Source organism: Strongylocentrotus purpuratus, unplaced genomic scaffold (assembly GCF_000002235.5).
Source record: "Strongylocentrotus purpuratus isolate Spur 01 unplaced genomic scaffold, Spur_5.0 spur5_contig_861, whole genome shotgun sequence".
Taxonomy (NCBI): Eukaryota; Metazoa; Echinodermata; class Echinoidea; order Camarodonta; family Strongylocentrotidae; genus Strongylocentrotus; species Strongylocentrotus purpuratus.
Genome location: NW_022145570.1, coordinates 3,571,927 through 3,594,411, shown reverse-complemented (window position 1 = coordinate 3,594,411; position 22,485 = coordinate 3,571,927). Strand labels below are relative to the sequence as shown.

The 22,485-nt window shown below is 37.1% G+C and overlaps 2 protein-coding genes across 3 annotated transcripts in view; both read right to left on the bottom strand.

Annotated features, from left to right (window-relative positions):
- Nucleotides 1-1,650, bottom strand: part of LOC589270 (protein unc-13 homolog D) — a 42,357-nt gene extending 40,707 nt beyond the window's left edge. For both annotated transcript variants that reach the window (XM_030999401.1, XM_030999415.1), the window contains exon 1: nucleotides 1,517-1,650. The gene's annotated coding sequence lies outside the window, so the exon portion shown is untranslated. The remainder of the gene's footprint in view (nucleotides 1-1,516) is intronic.
- Nucleotides 1,651-3,293: 1,643 nt separating this feature from the next.
- LOC100887907 (coiled-coil domain-containing protein 40) lies at nucleotides 3,294-21,698 on the bottom strand. The gene is made up of 19 exons (XM_030999393.1): nucleotides 21,603-21,698; nucleotides 20,484-20,557; nucleotides 18,671-18,699; nucleotides 17,741-18,182; nucleotides 17,114-17,310; nucleotides 15,732-16,035; nucleotides 14,987-15,144; nucleotides 14,346-14,486; nucleotides 13,540-13,643; nucleotides 12,728-12,971; nucleotides 12,108-12,290; nucleotides 11,336-11,581; nucleotides 10,566-10,779; nucleotides 9,728-9,897; nucleotides 9,180-9,271; nucleotides 8,678-8,798; nucleotides 8,091-8,279; nucleotides 7,025-7,183; nucleotides 3,294-5,377 (listed from the first exon to the last, which is right to left on the bottom strand). Exons 1-19 carry the CDS (start codon nucleotides 21,614-21,616, stop codon nucleotides 5,126-5,128), a joined length of 3,333 nt encoding a protein of 1,110 aa, XP_030855253.1. The 5' UTR covers nucleotides 21,617-21,698; the 3' UTR covers nucleotides 3,294-5,125.
- Between the last annotated feature and the right edge of the window lie 787 nt (nucleotides 21,699-22,485).

Here is a 22,485-nt window from a genome sequence, read left to right as displayed (position 1 = left end):
TTATTCACTGGAATTGGAAAGCCTAGCCCTATAGATGCTTAAACATTTTCAACTAAAAATGAAATTACTTGTTCTTCAATTGTAAAAGGTTCTTTTTTTTAATTTTGAAAAACATTGAAGTCATAAACCGTTCGGCTGAACCTATATTTTCATTTGAAATTAACTATTAGTATTACTTAGTCAGTGTTAAAGCAGGCTATCATTGATATCAGGATGAAATGAGAGTCAACACCATCAGAAACTAGAATAAAATGCAATTAATGCATCGTGTAGTTCAGCTAGTGTGTCAATAGCCAAACCACAGCACTCTACATTAAATGCATGCTTGGATAAAACATTCCGATAGAAAATCACCTACACTGTACATTCAGTATTGAACTTTATCAAAAGTTCTCTTAAAATTAAATCAAAGCCATTATAACAATTTTTTCTTCTTTTTTCTTTCTTTTCTCCTTTTAATTACTTTCATCTTTTTTTGCAAACAAAATTATTGAGTCCTGCACATACATGTAGACATGTACATGTACAACTGTTAAACTTATTTGAGTGTATATTTCTCTATGGAACTTTGATCTTTGAGCCTGACTAGGTCTAAAAACGAAAATGAACCTCAACGGCTCAAGAAGCTAGTAGACTTCTTCTACACAACATAATCATGCATAAACTGCAATGAATTAATTTATTCAACAACATTGAAATATGTACATGTATATACATCAATACATTAGCTTTTGAAATAACAAAACAAAATAATCAACAACAACAAAACAAAGAAAATAGAAGTGTCAATGAACTTATAAAGTCTAAGTTGTAGTCTAAAGTCAAAAGACTCTACTAAAAAATGCATGTACAACATAGGCGGACAAACTATTACTAGATTATAACTGTTGAAGTACAAATAGATCTAGATATATGACATTTTTTCATTCATGAATACAAACCAATAATTCATAATATTTACATGGTCCCATATTTCTGTTTTGAAAATAAACTAGGCTATTATAAGAAAACTAAACTGTAATTTTGTTTGTAACACCAAAGTAACACTTGCCCGCCCAAGGCCAAGTAACCCAAAACTTTCAAATTCGATTTCAAATATCTTTTGCACTGTTAATTCTCACACCATTGAAAGAGGCGTAAGTCAGAAATTTTATTCAATAAATTTCAAGATTTGGCCCATGTCGTCCAACGATTCGACACGTCTAACTTAGATCTAGATAAGCTTTCAAAAACTTGTTAGAGCTGCACCAATCCCGACCTTCTCAGCTGAACCAATTTGGCCGCGCCACCGGCCCAGTCAGCGTCAACCCACGGGGCGCGAGCCGGGAAAGCGAGTAACAAGTGTCCGTACACTTCGAAGTTAAAAACGGGATATTTTAACTTCAAAATACTATTCATTACATCTTTAATATGACATATTCTGTTTCGTTTACATGTATATATAAACATAAAAACTGTACTATAATTAAAGTATATAATCAGACTGTAACATAAGCTAAAGTGAGATAAAACTTACATAATGCGTCGATCTGTATCGGAATGCTTCTCTTAGTCTATCACGTAATCACGAAATCCTACGGCGAAATTGTTAGTACAGTGAAGGCCGCGCCCGCCGCGCCCACCAGGGGCGCTCTCCGCCCTCCTCGAGCCTCTCTCCCATCCCATCCGTATTTCAAGGTGCAGATTAAAAGGGCTGGGGGTTATGGGTCTGGACTCTGGATCCCTCCTCTTTATTTGCTTGAAGATGTTTCATACAGTAGGTTTTCATGTCTTTGACCCATTCCCACCTCCTTTGGGGATGAATAACTATTATTAATCTATTTATTATTCTTTTAGTCAACTGGCATGTCAGCATTTGAGGCAATTAGTCGGACATGCAGCTCGATCCTCCTATATTTTTTATCCTAAATTAATTATTTTAAAATTTAATATTTTCTGTTTTAGGACAACTTTCCTGTTTTTAAGTTTGTTTTTAATGATCTTTTAAAAATGAAAGGATTATGATGTGCCTATATAAACAAAAGTATACTCATTGCATGAACAACTTGTTGATGGGAGGGGGGGGGTAGGGTAATGCATTTACTTTCATAAACTAAGACATTGGGAAATCTTTATAAGAAAAGCACATTATAATAAGAGATAAGAAAATGCTTTTGGATGTATGGTCATATCCCATGCACTTTGCCAAAAGCAATTAACAGCAACTGTTATTAATTAGTAAGTTTGATATGCATGCAGTTCCCTGAGTGATGAATGTGTATAAGACCCATTTGAGTATTTTTGTTTGCATTAATTATAAGAGAGGCCAGTTGCATAAACCTTACTATTGATGGTAACTTTGCAATCAATATCAGCTACCATGGCAACATCACTAAACAGCCAATCAAATCAGTTTCATTGGCCGGGTTACCTGGCCCAGGCCCCTTTCCATTCTCTACACCACCCCCCCCCCCCCCCCCCCCCCCCCCACACACACACACACTTTTTCCTCCATCTCTCTCTCTCTCTCTCTCTCTCTCTCTCTCTTTCTACATATCTATCTTATTTTGTATTGGAGAGAGAGAGAGACACTAGAGGGAGAATGAGAAAGAGAAAGAGATCAGCGAGAGCAACAACAAAAGTAGTCAAACGATAGACGAGAGTTCAGGCCAAGTTTCGAGAAAAGAATTGTCAGAGAGGTTTAGAGGAGAAAGAGGCAGGGGGGGTATAACAAGAGAAAAGACTGGAGCCTGTACTCTGAAAACTATATATCTTTTATGTAAGGAAAACAATGTCAATAGTCCTAATTAACAAACTAAAATTGATTGAAATCAACACTTATCATTGGTGCTTGCAAAGGTCTATTTTGACTGTAGCACATGCAGTCACTTATGATTGTGATTTGTTACGATTGTTTTAAAACATTCAAAATGACATCATTTTCAGAATACCACATTTGATGGATAAAGAGAAAGGGGGACAGGTAAATAAAGAGAAATAGGAAGACAGACTTTCAAGGAGACAGAAACATAAGTATTTAGGTAAAGAGACAGAGAGAGGGAGAGAGAGAGAGAGAGAGAGAGAGAGAGAGAGAGAGACAGAGAGAGGGAGACAGAGAGGGGGGTGACAGAGGGAGAGACGGAGAGAGACAGAGAGAGACAGAGAGAGAGAGAGAGAAAAGCAGACTGACTTCAAGGAGACAGAAACAGAAGTATTTAGGTAAAGAGACAGAGAGAGAGAGAGAGAGAAAGGCAGACAGAATGTCAAAGATATATATACCAACACAACAAAGAATTAGACTTAAAGATTTCTTCTTTTGTCCAACTGATTTGTACACATACAATATTTTATTTCACAAATCCTTTTGAAAAGTAAATTGATAGGGGTTGAATATCAGCAATGCTGTATATAATATGCTCTAGAAAGATCCAAGTACATACAATATAAACATTTTTCTTCCATTCATCACACATGTAATACATATAATAGTTCTGCACTTTCAGGTATATACAAATATTTACACTACCATTGTTAACATTACAATTAATACTCTCTTTCAAAGAATATGAATTTTATTTTGTATTTATATGGAGATCATAAATAATAAGTCTATTTGCATGTATCAAGGTGACATAGTATAACCATTACTAAATATTGAAGTTACAGATATACCCATGCGAAGAATCTAAAATTCAATTCAAATTGTATAGAGAAATTCCTTCACATGGGATATACATAACATTTCATTTATTGCATATATAATTGTGGTGTAGCACATATTTCTTTAATGGAATCCAGCTTGAAAAGCAGTGAATTAAAACACAACCTTTTCTTCCAGATAGTTTTCTGCGAAAGTTATCAAGCTGTTTAAAATTTGAGAGAGGTGGTGCTGTTCTATAATTTACCTTTCTGTTGTATGGTGTAGAGAGATGTGATGTATAACTATGCTTTACTACAAAATTCTTTAATCATGAATTACACACAAAATTTCATTAGTTTTTCATAAAATAGTGAAATTAAGCACAGAATTTCTGATGTCAAACTATACACTTGTTCTAATATTTCTTATAGGCTTCTCCGCTTTGACAATACAATGTTATTCTATTTAGCATTTTTCTGGATTGACCAACTTCATTAATCTTATGGCGTGATATTTACCTTATCGCGCACAATGTAGATTAACAATTTATGTGACGTAATGTGACGAAATGATAAAAACTCTGTGATTCATTTTGATTCAATATTGTGATTTTCGATATTGTACCGGATTACTTTTGTTTGTTTCTCCATTTTCAGGGCATTTGTTGATCCTTACTTTATATTTTTATCACTTTGAATGATCTCCGTCACAATGTTTTATCCCTCATACATGTACATCTGCATTCTATCATAAAACACCTGTTGGGATGAAACAAGTCAGAGTGCATTGCCATATTAGGTATACCACATTGACAAATGGTTTCAACATGTATGTGGTACCCTCATTATAGTGGTGATAAAAATTAACTGGAGAAGCATGAAAACCTCATATCTGTCTGTTCAGGTCATGAATACAATCGAATACGGTAGTATGATTTAGATGAGCCAAAGGAAACATGTTGGAACACGATACCGCACTTAAATGTTGGGGAATGTCCCGAAAATTGTTATCTTTGTCATATAAACAATAAATACATGAGAATCTATAAAGATATATTGAGTATCACAATTATGTACAGTAAATCTTTAGGAGGTTTCTAAAGGCTTTCAGCAGATGATTAATGCTATACCAATGATACACAATCCATAAACAGTGCATCCAATTCCAGTGTTATATCTGGGTAGCGAGTGTTTATTAAAAACCCAAGCAAAAGCTTTCCCCCAGCTGGCATCAAATTCAATAAGGCAGCTTTTGCTTTAAATCATCCTAAATCAAAAGTCTTCATGACATATCAATGTTTCAGAGTGGTATTACATTGGAACCTCTATAGAAAAAGACAAATAATGTTATAACAAAGCAACTTTGTTGGTCCAAGTTCTTTATATTTTATTGTGTTGTAGCCCTGATATAACAAGGTTTCAATATAACAAGGTAATTTCCTTGGTCCCTGGGAGATCGTTACAACGAGGTTGAACTGTAGTACCCGCTAGAGATGCTTTGATCTGTTTACCATAACTCATCATCAGCTGCACCCCTTGAGCTCAGCACCATCTGGACGCTTCGCATGGCCGGCTGGATCTGCGGGAACTCGGTGATGAGACGGTCAGCGATGGTAGCAACGGTCTGCATCTTGTCCAGCTGTTTCTTGGACTCTGCCTCGAGGGCAGCCTCCGTCTTGCAGAGCAGTGTGTACTTGCCGTCCTTCAGGGCCTGGTAGTTCTTGACCTTGCGTTGCCTGGAGACGATGTCCCCAAGGTTCTGTTCAGAGTAGGGAGAGTGAGGAGTGAAAGAGATTTTAAAGGCTGTGTAGCTTGGAAAATACTGGTTGACGCCATCTACGTCTTCTTTTGGACAACTGCACGTAAACAAATGGACTTGATCAACGGTAGTCGGCGACTTAATCTCTACATGGTCAGCGTTCGCGAAACAAACTTAGGTTTCGCGTACGATGCACGCACGTACCCGATTGGCCCGAGTCAGGCAACGGGGAAAGACACGTAGTCTTGTCAGGCTATACTCCCTTCAATGGGATAGTAGAGAGATGGTGAGAAGGTCATAGGGGTCAAAGACTTACTCAATTAATATACAGTCAAACCTGCTTTAGTGACCACCTGTCTACAAAAACCACATTTTTTTGTTTCCCTTGAAAATGGTTTCTCATTGAAACATGTACTACAGGAACATGTCTACAAAGACCACTTTTTGTGTTTTCCTAATTGGGTGGTCGCTATAGACAGGTTTGACTGTATATAGCATAACTCAAACTACAACCAAGGGTTATGATAGAGAAATTGAATGGTTCCATTTATCTTTCAAAAGCAGAAGTTACAAGATCAGTCCAAATGGGTAAGCAATATTTCATAGTTATGGTGATTTCTCTAAAACTTTCATGGAAGATTATTTTCTCTTATGTTCCAAGTTGAAAAGCAATAAACAATTCATATACTTTCACAACCACATCAGATAGTGCTCTCACTCACATCATCATGGATGTGAATCCAAACCTTGTGGTTATGTCTTTGGAATTATTTTACATCCAGTTTTCTCTCTCTCTCTGAAAGAGCAGTAATAAATATTGGGATGCCTTCATACATAACTTTTAAATACATGACGTTAAAAGACGGGAGTTGCTGCTACCTTGTTTGGCATTTAACAATAAGGGGATAGAGCAACGTCGATCTGGCGCTGCTCAGTGGCTGCCGGGCTCACAATCAATTGGGCAAAAAGAATTTCCATTTTCAGTTTAATAAAATTTGGAGTGGACTAAAAGATTATTATTATTATTATTATATTATTATTATTATATTTTACTTTATCTAAATATTGGTTTGATTAGATAGGAGTGAGAGTGAATCATTGGCTGACTGCAAGGACGCCACAGGAGCTATGCATAGTCAATGGCAGTAACACAGAGCTGCCAACCTCCAGAACAGAAAATCAGTAATCACAAGGCTCAAAATCAGTAATTTGGGGTATAAATCAGTAATTTCTTACGCGGCGCTATGAATCTAAAAAAACGACACGCCAACACTGCGCGGACGCATGATTATCTGAAATTTTTGGTGATTTTACTCACACAAAGATGTTAAGTATTGAATTTCAGGTCATCACAACACAGTTTATCATGAAAAATGGCTCCTATTCACAGCACTCGCTACGATAAATCATATTTAATTCATTAAAAAAAAAATTAAAAAAAAATAAAAATTTTTTTTTTTTTTTTTTAAATCCGTAATTTGAGACAACATTCCGTAATGGTCGTTAATTTCCGTACCAATTACGGAAAATCCGTACTAGTTGGCAGCTCTGGTAACAGCCTTTTGCGGCTAGCCAATGAACCATTGAGGCAATAAGCCTAGGAAGTATTGACCCTGAGGCCTCACTGAGCCAGCCAGCCATGTTTACCTTCTGTTTGAGTTCAACCAGTCTCTCTATGTCCCCATCCTGTGTATCAGCCATGCTCTGTAGCTCATGGAACTCTCTCTGCTTGTTATCAAGCTGCTGGTTGAGCATCTGCTGATGGCCGCGCAGCTCAGCGATGTCATTGTCACACCCATTTGCATCCTTTTTCAATAATCAAGAGCAAGAATGAGAGAAATTATATAGAGTAAGAAAAAATATGGAAACTGTTTGTTTTGTTTAAAGACCGTCAATACTACTGGGCCAGAAGGGATTAGACCACTCATTAACTCAGCTCTCAGCTAACATAAGAAAAAGAGGATCATGGGGGACCAACAGGCACCGATTGGGGAAGTTTTCTATATAGCAAGTAAATACAAGTAGGACAGTGGGGCTTTAATATATATCGCAAAAAGACAAATTAAGATGCAAGATCAAAAGAACTCAAACCTGGTATTTTATTTTTTACATATTGTTTAGAAAATTGTTGAGCACTTTTTTTTGTTTTTCTTTCTCATTTCTCTATGTATCTCATCCTTATTCTATCCCTCTGCACCTCAGAATAGTTTACTAGATCAATGGCACATAATAAATGCTGTATTATTATCTATTAAAATGCTATTGACAGGATTAGAGAACATGTGAATTTGATAATGTAAAGCTCAGTGTTAACGAATAAAAACTGCAGGACTGAGAGCACTTTACAAAGTAGTCGAAACACAATGTTATAGGTTTGAAACAATATATCCATTAGTAATTTTAGTATATCTAGGTCTTCTAGCTTGAGTAGAATATGACTCTTTAACACACAAGTCTTTTGAGATTTCAAGAAAGTTTAGCTTGCTAGTAAAATGAAATAAGGCCCGTCGTATGAACGCTTGTGATTAAACTAAATGAATCGAAAGTCCTCAAATCAATCGCAAGTTTGTAGTCTCCTATCTCTTATGTACATAGTTGCTGATATCAATTGCAAATGAGTTGCAATTAATTAACTCTAAGACAGGACCCAGGAGTATCCAATTATGTTACAGGAAGATACATGCTTCACAGGCCAATGGACATGGATACGTACCTGTTGAGTCTCCTTGATCTTCTTCCTGAGTTCCAGGAGTTTCTTCTGAAATGCTCCCTTGGTCTCTACCTTCTTGTTCATCTTAGACTGGGCGTCGCCCCGGGTCACGATGGTGTCACGACGGGATACAGCCTTCTCCATGTCTTGGATGAGCTTCTCTTGGAGCTTCATCAGCTGGGTGTGACGCACCTAGGTCATTGAGGACAAGTAAAGATGGTGAAGAAGAATTCGTTGAAAATGTATAATACTTCATTTACTTTCTTTGCCTCTCTGCACACTTGCTTGTTTGTCACACATGCATTTTTGCACACAATAGGCACCATTTTACAGAGGAATTGCAAAAAATACCCATTTTTTTATCTTGATTAGCTCCATGACCACCTCTTGAACACCGGTATAGATCAATCTTGTACCGAAACAGTTAAATAATCTTGAAGCCTCTACATCGATTCCCATGATAAATACAATGTGGCACAGAGAGAATATTTGTGTGGCATATAGAGAGTTAACCCACTTTAATAGTAAGCCTGAAACTCGAAATGGAGTCTATGAAAAAAGCTTAATGTATTAATTATGATAGAACTTACCTCCATACGATGTATCTCAGCACTCATGGCTCTGATCTCACCCTGACCGACCTCTGAGTCTACCGTAGCCTTAGCTTCCCTGGCAAGCTGAGTCTTCTTCTCCCATAGCATGATCTGACGTCTACACAAGAACAAAATAGCAATAAATGTTGGTTAATTCCCTCTTTGATTTTGTACTTTTGTACAAAATTTAGATGTTATCCTTATACATTTATAGTTCCTTTCATTTGTATTTATGTGTATTTCTATAATATTGTGTATGATTCTTCTTAATTTGTATGATGTCTTTAATGTTTTAAATTCTGTAAATTCATTTGTAATTTGCCTGTAGCTACAATGAGTGAATAAAATACCTTGAATAAAATTGAATTGAACATTTAATTGTAGTGCAATGTCCAGAGAAAATGAGTTTCATCTCTTAATTCTTAGGTAAATACAGGTAGATTGTTATATTTAATTGTTTAGTAGAATAATTGATGTTAGTGAAGTTGGTCATACTTACTCTGCCTCTACCAAGCTATTAAGAAGTCTCTCCTTCTCTTCACCAAGCTCATCGAGCTTGCCTTGCATCTCAAGAGATTCTCTCTCAGCCTCCTGCAAAAATCAAATAGCAAAATATAAGCATTGAAGGAGAGAATAAATGAATTGCACAGGCAGTTTGATGTACCTATTGTACTTGCAAGATTATGAGTTTAGTGATAAGGATTAATTGTATTTCAATAATTGAGTGAAAGTTTATGCAGAGGATATATAAATTTCAGAAGTTTCATAAATTCTTACATATTTTGTATAATGCTGAACTGAAATTTTAATGGAAAAATCTGCAACAACTATAAGATATTTCAACCATCTTCATTTTGTCTATAGTGTAGACGGGACCATTTAAAAGCATGGTTTCTTAACATGAAGGCTGTGACTATCACTAGGGCAACTTATGGTCATAAATGGCATTGGCCAAGAATTGTCTTCTGGGAGGTAACGGCTCTCAGAAGAAAAGTCAGGTGGTGGATGTGTGGCAAAAAGTTTGAAAACTAATGATGTATAGCATACCCTGAGGGAGAGCACAAAGTCATTCTCGATGAGAGCATTATCTTGATGTAGATCCTGTCTAATCTTGCCTTCCCGGGTCAGAAGCTGGTTGAGTTTCAGCATGTCATTCTGCATGTTCTGAATGCTCTTGTCCACCATCTTGCGATCGTAAAGCTGCCCTTCAATCTCACCTGAAGAGGGAGAAAAACAGACATTTTTCCATGGTTAACAAATTTTAATTGTTTATTGGTAAGACAAAAAAAATGCAATTTCAAATGGTGAACAGAATGTTATTGTTTCCAAGCTGTATGCGTTTACAATTATGAGATGGTGCATTGATTTGTGAATGTAACATAGCCTGTGTCTATGAACAGGGGAGGGGCACATACACACATGACTCAGGCTTCATTTATCCACTCTTGCTGGATTTGAACCCACGATCTTTGGTTCGACAGGCAGATGCTCTACCGGCCACTGGGCCACCTTGCCTCCTTTGTGGTGTGGCTCCGTAACTTTTGATTCAGAGCCCTAAAAACTAAACCAGGGCAAAAATTGATGCACGCATTGTGCCCATTTTTGTTAAATTACCACATTGTGTTTAATGCCAGGAATTTTAAAAAGGAGAATAATCTTTAAAATCCTTGAATTTGCAACATATTGATAGGTTCAAATCATTGTTTTTCAATCAAAATAGACAACTTTTCAACAAATTGTTTACCGATATAGTTGATTTCAGAAACATTGTACTTTATTAGAACAATGTAGCATTAAAACAAAAATGTTACTGTGGCCAATTTGAAGAATTTAACCCTGGAAAAATCCCTGTCCTGAATCACCACACATCCCCACTATTGCTTACCTTCAATCCTCATCTTCTTCTGGTGGAGGATGGTGAGAGCTTTCTTCATGGTGTCCACCTCCATCTGTTGGTTATCCTTGTCTTGGGTCATCTTGACCAGTTCACCCTGCTGCCTCAACCAGAACTGCTGGAGGTCAGCGATCTCCTGTGTCCTGGTGTCGATGTTCTTGGTCAGGGCATTGACCTCTTGCTCCAGAGGGCCTAGCTCTTCACCCTGCATGAGACACAGCCACAAAAATGTGTTTATTTGATTTAATATAACTGAATGATGTGCGGTACATGGAAGCATAGAATTGAGATTCTTACACCATAAAGCAATATTCTTTATATTGTATTTAAATTGTTATTTATTAATCAAATCATACATTGCTTTCATTTCTCTTTGAGTGGATCTCAACCATGATTTGAAAGATCATTTCATTTCAATATCAAAGAAGTATTATGTAGTCTCAGAATTAACTATGAGCTTTTAAGAAGCAAACACTTATCATGATAACTAAGTTTGAGCTACAAATACCTTTTTGATTTTACATCATAAACTTGTACAAAGACCTACAGAATAACAAGTCTGCACACTGGTGCATGTCCTGTGCTTTAATCGAATACAACTGACCCTCAAATCGATTTCCTACCACAAGAAACTGAAAATATCTTTGACCTTTCATGTACCAAATGATTACTTGTACTACAGCAAATTCCCAATAGATCCTATACAATGAAACCATAATACATTGCACAAGAAATGTATACAGGACCACACTAATACTTACACCCTGACCGCTTATTGCAGCCTCTATCTTCTTATTGTACTGGTCAATCTGTCCCTGCTTGCGCTCGATGACGGCATTCCTCTTGACCATCTCACCCTCGCTACGATTGATGATTTGGTTCTTCTCATGGATCTCTCCATCAAGCTCCTTGAGAGACTTCCGTAGCTGCTCCACCCTGGTGTTGGTGTTGGACAGGTCGAGGGTGTCCTGAGAGATCTCATTCTCAACTTTAGCTTTAGCAGCTTCCTATATTTATAACAAGGAGAAAAAAAGTGTTATTAGCATGAAAATAAAAAAATGAAGAAGAGGAGTTTCATGCTTTAAATCCAACAATTTGAATCAAGTCACATATTATTCTTTATCGAGTGATCATCAGACATATAAGTCTTCAGTCTAAAGATCTGCTATCTATTGTTGTAGCTTAGCTTCACACAAAGCTAATCAAAATTGACTACATCTAGCCACTAAAGCAAGTGCTTCCCAAATGAATCATGAACTGCTTTCTGTGTTTTTCAGTATCGCCGGCACCTTTGATCGAGGAACAAAATAAGTAATTCTTGGATTGGACTATCATCACAACTTTCTAGGCATAACCCACTACCACCTGGCATCAACTACTCTTTGACTCAATGACAAATGACAAAAGTCAGTGACAAATCTGCTGATAACCAATCAGAAGTAAGGATTTCAGTAGCTTATAACAAAGATTGTCATTTGTCACTGATGACAAGTTTTGTGAAACGGGTCCCAGGACTGCCAAAGCTAGACTGACCTGATCGGCGATGCTTTTGCGGATGTTACCAGCCATCTTCTTGGCATAGTGGGCAGCCTTGTCCATGGTGAGCTTGTTGCGTAGAGTGTCCATGATAGATTCCTCAAGTCTTAGCTTCTCTTGGTACTCTCTCTCAATCTGCTTCCTCAAAGCCGTCAGCTCATTGACCCTCAGTGTTCGGTCCTAGGGAGGGTGAAGGAAAGATAAAAAAGTTTTGTTATTGTTGGATCTTTAAAACAATTTATTCAAAATTTAGAGACTTTAGTAAATTCAAGCTGTGAAAATATGTGGGCACAATGGCTTGTTGGTTGATTCATTTGAAGGTATACTGTGAGTCCCACAGCTTTGGTCTTGAGAGTAAACTGTGAGTGAAAATATAACAATATACGGAAAATGTTGGAGATCATTATTGGTGATGACTCAGAAATATGAATAGCTGTATATAGCTGCCATATAATAATAATAATGATAAAATTATCAATATTATATTATACAAATTATTAATAAAATTAAGACCTTCAAAGAAAAAATCTGCAAAATTCAGTTATGTTTACAAATATTTACATTTGCTAAGTGATTTGTAATTGATTCTTGAGATAGAGGATGAAGAATGCACTTACTGTAGTTGCCCTGTTGAGGGCCTGCTCTGTCTCATGAAGCATACGTGAGTAGGTGCTGTACTCCTGCTTGATCTTCTCCTGCCTATCCTGGCTGGTTGAGATCTGCTTCCTCAGTGAGTTGATATCAATCTCGTTCTTCTGAAGGAGCAGGGTGAGGGTCTCGTTGTTCTCCTGTTCCTTCATGATGGATTTCTTGTAGCCCTCGATCTCCGTGGCCAGCGACATGATGTGCTGCTTCTGCTGACTGTCAAGAACAGGAAGAAAATATAGTTTGATGATATTGACATTTTTTAAAATATATTTCTTTAAATATATTTCATTCTTCAGGGATCCGTTTCAAAAAGCCTTTTTTCATTGACAAATTACAAAGATCAGTGATAAATCTGCTGATAACCAATCAGAAGCAAGGATTTCACTTGCTTATAACAAAAACTGTCATTTTGTCACTGATGATAATTTTTGTGAAATAGGGCCCTGGAGGAGCAGGATCAATGTTTTTGTTGTTCAGTATTTTCTTGTGGATTTCTTGTAACCACTTGTTCCGGTCTTCACTTCATTGTCCAGCTCATATATACACCAATACCCTTAGGGATGGCTTTTGAGGGTAAAAAGGGTTCATATCTATCATCATTGTCATCAAGTCTTTCACTGTAACAGGAATTAATTCCTTGAAATGCTGGAGCGCTGTAATGGCAGCTAGGCTAAAGCCGGGGTAATAATTAATGCGCCTCGGAATAGAATTTCTAGCTGGACGGCGCTTTAGAAATGCCTATAATTATTAATTATTATTATGATGATGATGATGAACCTACCTGAGAGCCTCCTGCATAGCAGCATGTGCTTCATCCCTGCGTCTCATCCCGATCAGACTGCTGTTCCACTGCTGAAACAACTGCTTCTTCTCAAGGTTGATGGACTGCAAAGGGCAAAATAAAATCAAGGTTACAATCATTTTTTTCAATTCCTGTTACCATTCAAACTGAAATAGTAGCTTGTGAACATTAGAATTAAATATTTAATATGATTCTTAAGAGAACATCATTAGTTTAATAGTTCTTCTTCCATTTACATGTTAATGTGACTTAAAACAGGCATATACACATGCAGTACTCTATTTCGTGAATCTGCAATGAAATTTTTTAACTTTTCTGGTTCAGTTGATTGCCTTTTACATAGCCTTTTTTCCCACTGAACAAATCAAGTTAAATTCATTCATTCACATAAACATTGTTACATCACTAAGGATTGCGGAGCACTTCAATATTCATGTCTACAAGGTACACGTGGGACAGTGCTTTGCAAAGTCATATCTCTATTTCTAAAAAAGAAAAAGGTCAATTTAAGCTTTACCAATAAAAAATGAAAGAAAAAAAGAAAACGCTACACCATGGTGTAAGGCTACTTGCATGAATTACCTCTTTAAATAATTTTATAATTATGTTTCAGCTAGATCTGTTTTGACTCAAGCTATAGATAGACGATATACGATAATAAACGGGTCTACCACTTGTCTCAGCCGATTGTATGGCTCAAGACAGAACACTCTGGAGAACCATCAACAACGGGGTCACAAAAGGTCAGTCATGACTCAATGGACCACCACAGCAATTTAACTCACTTCAATTTCCATCCTTGCGTCAGACAGAGCTTCCTTGGCTGCTTTGGTCTCCTCTCCCTGAGCTGAGCTCTGGGCCTCATAGAGGGCGATCTGTTCTCTTAGTTTATCTACCGTCTCCGTCAGACGGTCAACATACAGGTCCTGAAAATAACAGATTGTCGCATGATTTATTGGAATATAAAACTTTGATTTAGTGAAATAAGCAAATCATTGAAAGCAGGCAATTAACTAAAAACATGATAAACTGAGAACCAAAATTGATCGCACATAGTACAATATTCGAACTTTCCTGTTTTGCAAGGCCTAACTGACACTATATTGGCATTAGTACCGGTATGCTGAAATTGTTCACATGTGCAGGCAATAATCATATGGATGTATTTCCAAATCTCCTCTGAGCTCGATGCATCTATTTTGTTTCTTGTTGTTAAACTGGCGATCAGAAATACATGTAGCTCCTGGATCAAAAATACCACGGCATAGTTTCACAAAACCGTCATGAGGATAAGTTCACCAACACCCCCATCGAAACTCTTGCTAATTTTAATACAAGAATTTCAATGAGATGTCGGCAAACTTGTACATACAACTGTTATGTGAACCACTAGCCTGGTTATATGTCACAATTTGAATCAATTTACCTGTTTTTGCTTGTCTTCCTCCGCAGTGGAGACCTCTGTGTCGGCCTTCTCTGCTGCTCTACGCATCACAGCAATGTCTCCTCTGATATCCTCCTTAGCATTGGTCATGTAGTAGAGATGAAGGGCAAGGTTTTCAACTTCAGTCTGGAGCGCAGAGGCTGTAAAGGAAGAAAAGGTGCATAGTTTGAACGACTAAAATGTGTTTTCTCAGAATTAGGTCTCAAATCATGAATAAGGTGTTGAAAGTAAATGCTGACATACTTTGAATTAAGAAGAGAAGTATCTCTGCTACATACATGAAGGTATTCTTTTTTCCAATTACTTACAAGTTTTGTGCACCTCTCAAAGGAAGAAGTCACAAGGCTGTTGTATCTCTTTTGTATTTTATTGTATTACAACGTTCCTTCTTTCTCTCTAAATCTCCATACTTCCTTCCAGTATAAATTTAAAACCTTTTATTTCTTCATATTCCAGTAAGATCAAAACTATCAAGACTGGATACCTCTCTATTTTCCTTCTTTCTTTTTTTTGGGGGGGGGGGTGGGGGGAGAGGCAGTGAAGTCTCTTTTATTTCATGTTTCTGTATTTTTTTTCATTTTTTTCCCCTCTTTATTTATTCATTTTCTTCAACTGTTTTATTATTCTTGTAAAGCTGGTCACCTATTCTTTAATTAGCATTTACAGTGTTACAGCTTTTCCAGGGATTACATACATACACAAACGAGACCCTGAGCTTAATACTCACATTCTTTTCTCTGGGTGTTGACATTCTGCTGTGTCTTCTTATACATGTCCCTGACCTCCCTCAGCTGCTCCTCGCATTGTGCCCTCATCAGTGAGAGCTGTCCCATCTGGTCGTGTCTCTTCTCCAGCAGGGTCTGCTGTCTGGCCAGCTCCTGCTGCATGCCGTAGAGATTGACACCCAGCTCCTCCCTGTCCCCGAGCTTACCCTTGAGGGCCTCCTTCAGCTCCCTCACCTCCAGATCAACCTTCTCCATCTGCTTGGTCAGGTGACCCTTCAGGGCATCTTGGAAGCGTTTCATCAGGGGCTAGGTGTGGGAGAAATCATGACAACGATTTTAAGATCAGACTCCAAAGTCATGGAAAACATGGGTTCTTTAAAGCCCGTCTGTACTAGTTTGGCCAGGAGGGATTAGACCACCCAGCAAGGTCACTGACAGGTGGCTGTCTCATCAACTCAGCTCTCAAATAACATTAAAAAAAAGAGGATCATGGGGGACCAACAGGCACCGCTTAGGCATTGTTTCTATATAGAGTGAGCAAGTAGCTACAAGAAGTACAGTGGGGCTTTAAAATAAGCAGGGTTTTGACACTGCTTGATATGATGCAAAATCCGAAATATTAATTACCAAAAAATATCCAGTTCTCCTGGGTATAATTTGTGTTTTTTAAAGGAAAATCACATTTGCTCAAGAGTATACAAAGCATCTCAATAAGTTTGCTTTTTTTCTTCTTTTTTTCATTTTAGATAAATTAATAGAGTACTTTGTTTTTCTAATCTTTAAAAATTGATTGTTACTGTAAATGTATCAAAGTCTTATTGGAAGTGAGCTTCTCAATGTCAAATTAGCATGATCCCTAACTCGACACTTGAAGAGCTTCTTCTATGTGCCTAGCATATTGGAGGTTTTGCCAATATCTTTTTTTTTTCTGCTGGTGTATATATATTCATTCATTAAAAGGACACTGCATAGGCAGTGCTTTCTGTGGTTGCTACATCCACATGGCATTTATTCAAATAGAGCATATCATCCTCCATATTCAGAGAACATGTCATGGGGCTGTTTCGCAAAGATCCTAAGTTGAACTTAACTCCAACTTGGACTTAAAAGTTATGGAGAGCCATTTGTAGCCTTAAAATAAAATATATTTAAAAGCGAAAATTCATGTTTTTTAGACTTTTCATTAATTCCACATCAAGAACATGAAATCTCCTTGATAATAGAAAATATGAATGATTTGAATCAACATTTTATACCTTTTAAAATATCTTTTATAAAATATTTTCAAAGATGCTAATGGCTTTCCATAATTTTTAAGTCCATCTTAGAGATAAGTTCAACTTAGGATCTTTGTGAAACACCCCCATGGAGATGTCAAACTTACATGTTCTGGATCCAGGACCACCATCTCACTCTCATCATCCGATGCCTCAGAGTCATCATAGTCATCTTCGCCTCCTCTTCCAAACCTTGGTTGGTATTCCTCCTCCTCCTCAGCCTCGTCTTCTTCTTCCATCTCTCCTCCCATCATCTGGGCGGTATCCATGGGAGGGATGCTGGTATAACCCTGGGGAAGGTCATCTGCAAGTCACCACAAACACAAGATAGTTCAATTGATCCAAAGGAAGTGTAACTGATTTTACTTCAAATTAAAATAGCCTGATTTTAGAATATATACAATCATCATGGATAGGTTTCAAATTTATGTTTAATCTGATAACAAAAAGACCAAAGCTGTTTAAAAGGTTTAACTCATATCAAGCAAGACATTTCTGAAAAGGAGCTTCATTTAACCCCCCCCCCCCCCTCCCCCGCAATAAACTGTGAACATTCTTGCTGGATACAAATTAATTAGGGAGCTGGTGAAATAATCAAGTACTAGAGCTGTGATGCCAATGAGTAAAGTGAACAAAAATTCACATCTACCATGGTGACTCAAAAGTTTCAAATTCTGTACGACAAACAATTGAAATTAAAAAGACAAGAATCGTTTTAGAACATTCCTACAAACCTTGTTCAGGCATTCCTGCATGTTCAGGTTCAAGTTGTGGAGGAGGACCTGTAACTTCTTCCTGAAGAGCTGGGGGCGTGGCTGGGGGCGAAGCAGTGGGTGAAGCTTGGGGTGGAACAGGTGATCTCTTCTCACCAGATGGGGGCCTCTGTGCACCAGACCCTGATCTTCTAGACCCAGATGCCGGTCTCGCACCTGCCGATGGGGGTCTGGCGGCAGATGAGGGCCGGCCAGCAGAAGGTGGCCTCCCACTCCCGGCTGAAGGGGGTCTCCCTGCAGAGGGTGTGCGGGTAGCTGAAGGGGGTCTTTGGCTGGCTGAGGGGGGCCTTTCAGTACCAGAAGGGGTTCTCTGTGATGCAGAAGGGGGACGCTGTGAACCAGAAGAGGGTCTCTGTGTTCCCGATGCAGGCCTTTCTTCAGCCTGAGGGGAAGGTGCAGCCTCCTATAAAGAGATTCAGAAATGTATGAATGATAATTCAAAATATAAATCTAACCCAATCATTCTCATTCCAATAAGTCTTTATACTGGGGTAATATAGGTTTAAAGGTACATCTCTCTCCCTTAAATTTGACTAGAAGACAAAAATAAACCACAACTTGTCTAATTGCACATTATGACTTTGTTCATTAATGAAATGGCAAAGACATTTGCTGTATTTTCAGGTACTCTCCAAGAAACTCCATTTAAGGTAAGAAAGAAAGCTAAAAGGAAAAATAAACACGCAGCATTTTTTATTCATTTGTAGAAACAGATACACTTTAAATATTTCTTTGACATATTTGGGGGTTTAAATGCCCAAGAGCAACAACAAACCAACCACCAGCATTTACTGAGAGTGGTGTCTTTCCTTTCTCTCTTCTTCAATACACCACATGAGGTGTAATTCCTTCTTAGAAGGTGAATAAGAAATTAATATAGGACAGACTTACCTCTACTGCTAGATCCTCCTCACCTGGGGCTGGTGTAGGGAAACAAAAGAAAAGATAACATTTTAGATCACATACTACTTTAACAATCAATACTAAATTTCCTATAAAAAAAAAAAGGATTTAGGAAGAATGTGGAGATTGTTTACTTTGGTTTCACATCACATACATGTAAGAGTTAATGATTTTTTATCAAACATATTTTCATAAATTATGTACATGTAGGTTACCTAGTGAAAGAGACATTTAATGTAAAACAACAGTAAGAGATACAAAATATATGAATGTTCAACTTTAAGCCTAATATCAATGACAAATTATTCAAAACCACCTAGTAAATATTTATTTTAGTGTCTTGGGAAGCTATGCTACAACCAGGGTAATTATAGTATTTTGTAGGTGTTTTGAGCATCCACATGGAGTGGATATGTGTACAATATAAATGTAACTAATAATCATTCAAGGAATTGTACTCTCCCATCATCAAAATGATTTGTAATTTTTTTTACTGGAAAAAAAGTAAAGTTTTGATCTTTTAATCATGAAAATAAGAATAAAAACTGATGAGTGGTGACATGCAAAGATCAATTCTCGTCCAAACTTTCTCATTCTTTCTATTTTTCTTGTGCGCCTCGGAATAGCATTGTCTAGATAGACGACGCTATACAAATGCCTATTATTATTATTATTATTCAGTTCACTCTGTTTGACAATAAATTGAGATTTAAATTTGATATGTACCTTTATCATTTATAGGGACACTGATTTTCCGCGATCACGGAAAACGGACGGAATTCACGGAATTGACCATTTGAAACGGAAAATGCAATTTCGAACGGAAAATCGCGGAAAACCCCTTTTCCCTCAAAACTTTTCATTTTTCAAGAAGAAAATCGTAAAACTTACACTATTTTTGTGACTCGTTATGCAGTGAAAATATATTGGGCCTCAAATCATGGTTAATAATTCCGAATATTTAGCGATATTCGTCAGATTCTTAGGAGACCGGGCGCTGCCATTTTGTTTCGCTGGACCAATAGAGATCGTGACACAACACACGGTACAAATAGCAGCGAAACGATCGTATTACGCCAGCTAGGCGCCTAGTATTACGTAGACGTAATACTAGGCACACACACGCCAGCAGCGGGCGCTACGTGCGGCGAGATTGTACACACGCTGTTGTGTACAGTTCGAAAAAGGGGCTGGCATGTGCGCCTAAAATCGATCGATCGCGGACATGACAGCCAAGACTGAAATGTTTTCGTTGACGTCGGTACTCATCCTTTCCGTCAGGAATATGTCGTGTTCTGACACATTCCGCTGACTTTAGTCTAAGTTCGAATTTGAAGTTGGTAAATCTAAACATTTGATAATTTTTCGTAGGTCTAGCCTAGACTCTAGGGCCCGTAGGGGTCTATATTTTCACTAGTATTTTGCATCAAGTTTATCCAGTCCCGTCCGTATGTTTTTGAGTGGTTATCAGTGGCTTGTCAAAGGTGGCGGCTTTAATAGAACATTTGTACCCTACAAGTTCATGTTTTAAACTTATGTAAACGGAATTTTATTTTTTTCATGTGTACAAAGTCTATGGCAAAACGGAATTTCCGTTTTTCAGCCCATCTGAAACGGAATTCCAGATTTTCTGAAACGGAAAAGGCCATTTTTTGAAACGGAAAATCAGTGTCCCTACATTTAGACCCTATCCTGTTAACAATTTTAACATTGAGAGCAAATGGTATACATGTATGTATTCATGGATCTTATTTCTCATGATAACTTCTACACGTATGCACACACTGCCCCATCAACTCACCAGGTTCCCCTTGTGCTTCATCAGCCGGTAGTTCGTCCATGTTGCCAGCTTCCATTTGCTCTTTACTTGAAGGTCTGTCAAAATGTAATGGCAAATTGGCAACACAGTTAATCAAAAACTATAATCTTACATTGCATGGATCTGCATAATACATGAAGGGCATACGAAACAAACCCATCGAAGTCAACTTCTCATCAATATGTGGGGCTGTAAAAATAAAACAAAAATAAAAGAAATTGAGATTTGTTTTCAAATGACACAATTAATTCTGACCGCTTTCAGACTGAGCTAACATTAGGCAGAAAATTTGGCTGGGAAAACTGCCTTGTTCAAATTCATGTTATTATTGGTGTTGTTTTGCAAGCTAAACAAATCTAGAATCTATTAGTCAAACGTTAGACCCTAAAAATATAAAAATAGACTCTAGATCTAGGCTAGATCTAGAAGGTCTAGACCTATCTCCAATACGGGAGAAAGTCTAGCAATATGTCTCCAAAGTCTAAAAATAATTTTGCAGTGCACCATGTCATTAGGCATGATGTGCTTTTCGACTTTGTGTCTATGGTAGGCCTACATGTAGGCCTACTTCACCTTCAGCCTTACTTTTGTGTTAATTGTGTCATGAAAGTGACATGATTAAAATATCGAGATGTGTGAGTGTGAGACAATTTTCCTGAATAGAATACTGAATCGGTCATAACATATGAATCTTCTAGAACTATTCATAGACTAGACTATTTGGTATAAATTAAAATTTTGAAGAAAAAATGTGCTACAGAGAGATTTAGTGTCTAGAGGTCTACTCGATACTCTACTCTAGACTCTAGTCAGTTTTCTCATCAACTCAGAGGAGGGCAGGAGTCGGAGGCCAGGCAAAGCACAGGGCCAGCCGCGGCGGGGCGTGTAGTCGCCAGCGCCTCCGCTGATCATTCACCCCAACCTCGTCCTCGCATTTCGTGACGGATCAACAACAAAATTCAGGTTTACATCACACATCTTGATTATAAAAATGCACAAAAGTGGGAGGAGCAAATACTAACGATAATTTGTTTATCATTTCAATACAAAATATCACATTCTCAATAGATAGAAACATAAATATTAAGGCTCAATGCTCACCTTTCTTCTGCCATTCCGATTGAATTGTGTTGCTATGCGAAAGATAAACTTCGCGTGTAGTCTTTTGCACCAGCAGTTTCATAGATTAAAATATACGACGATACTACTGTTGTTGTTGTTGTGTTTTGAGTTATTGGCGATTAGTCAGTGATTTGACTATTGTCGCCAAATTACTTTACGGCACGTGTTATATCTCTCAATATTTTGGATTTTTTAAAAAATATATTTATTTCGTTTTATATTTATCTATCTTTTAAGCTAGTATCGTAAAATAATATCGTAAGCAAAACATTCATGGGCTTTGTTAGTGTTTCTTAACAGTACGTGCAGATTATTTGTTATATCACATACACACCATACATAAATATGTATATAAGATAGCACCTACACAAGCTTCTATATTCAGTAATCTTATCATACCTTTTATCATTGTTGTTACTTTTTCTTATTTTATTTTCTTAATATAATTATGTTATTATATTTTTAATGTACTGAGTGTAATTTAACATATTTATAATATCGTATTATGTTTTACTGTTCTTATTTTATTTTCTTATTACATTATGATTGTTATTATATTTTTAATGTACTATTTAGCATATTATAATATTGTATAATGTTTTATTATTCTTATTTTATTTTCTTATTACATTATGTTATTATATTTTAATGTACTGAGTGTAATTTAACATATTTATAATATTGTATTATGTTTTACTGTTCTTATTTTATTTTCTTATTACATTATGTTATTATATTTTTAATGTACTGAGTGTAATTTAGCATATTTATAATATTGTATTATATTTTACTGTTCATCAAGGGGGGTATTACTTCCTGATAGGGAACCGTTTCGTTCTGAAAAAGAACCGTACAATAGCTT

Coding starts and splice junctions, on each gene's coding strand:
- LOC100887907 (XM_030999393.1), bottom strand. Junction 17,311..17,740: donor TGCAGGAATGCCTGAACAAG/GTTTGTAGGAAT, acceptor GGTGACTTGCAG/ATGACCTTCCCCAGGGTTAT. Junction 16,036..17,113: donor TGGTCCTGGATCCAGAACAT/GTAAGTTTGACA, acceptor TCCCACACCTAG/CCCCTGATGAAACGCTTCCA.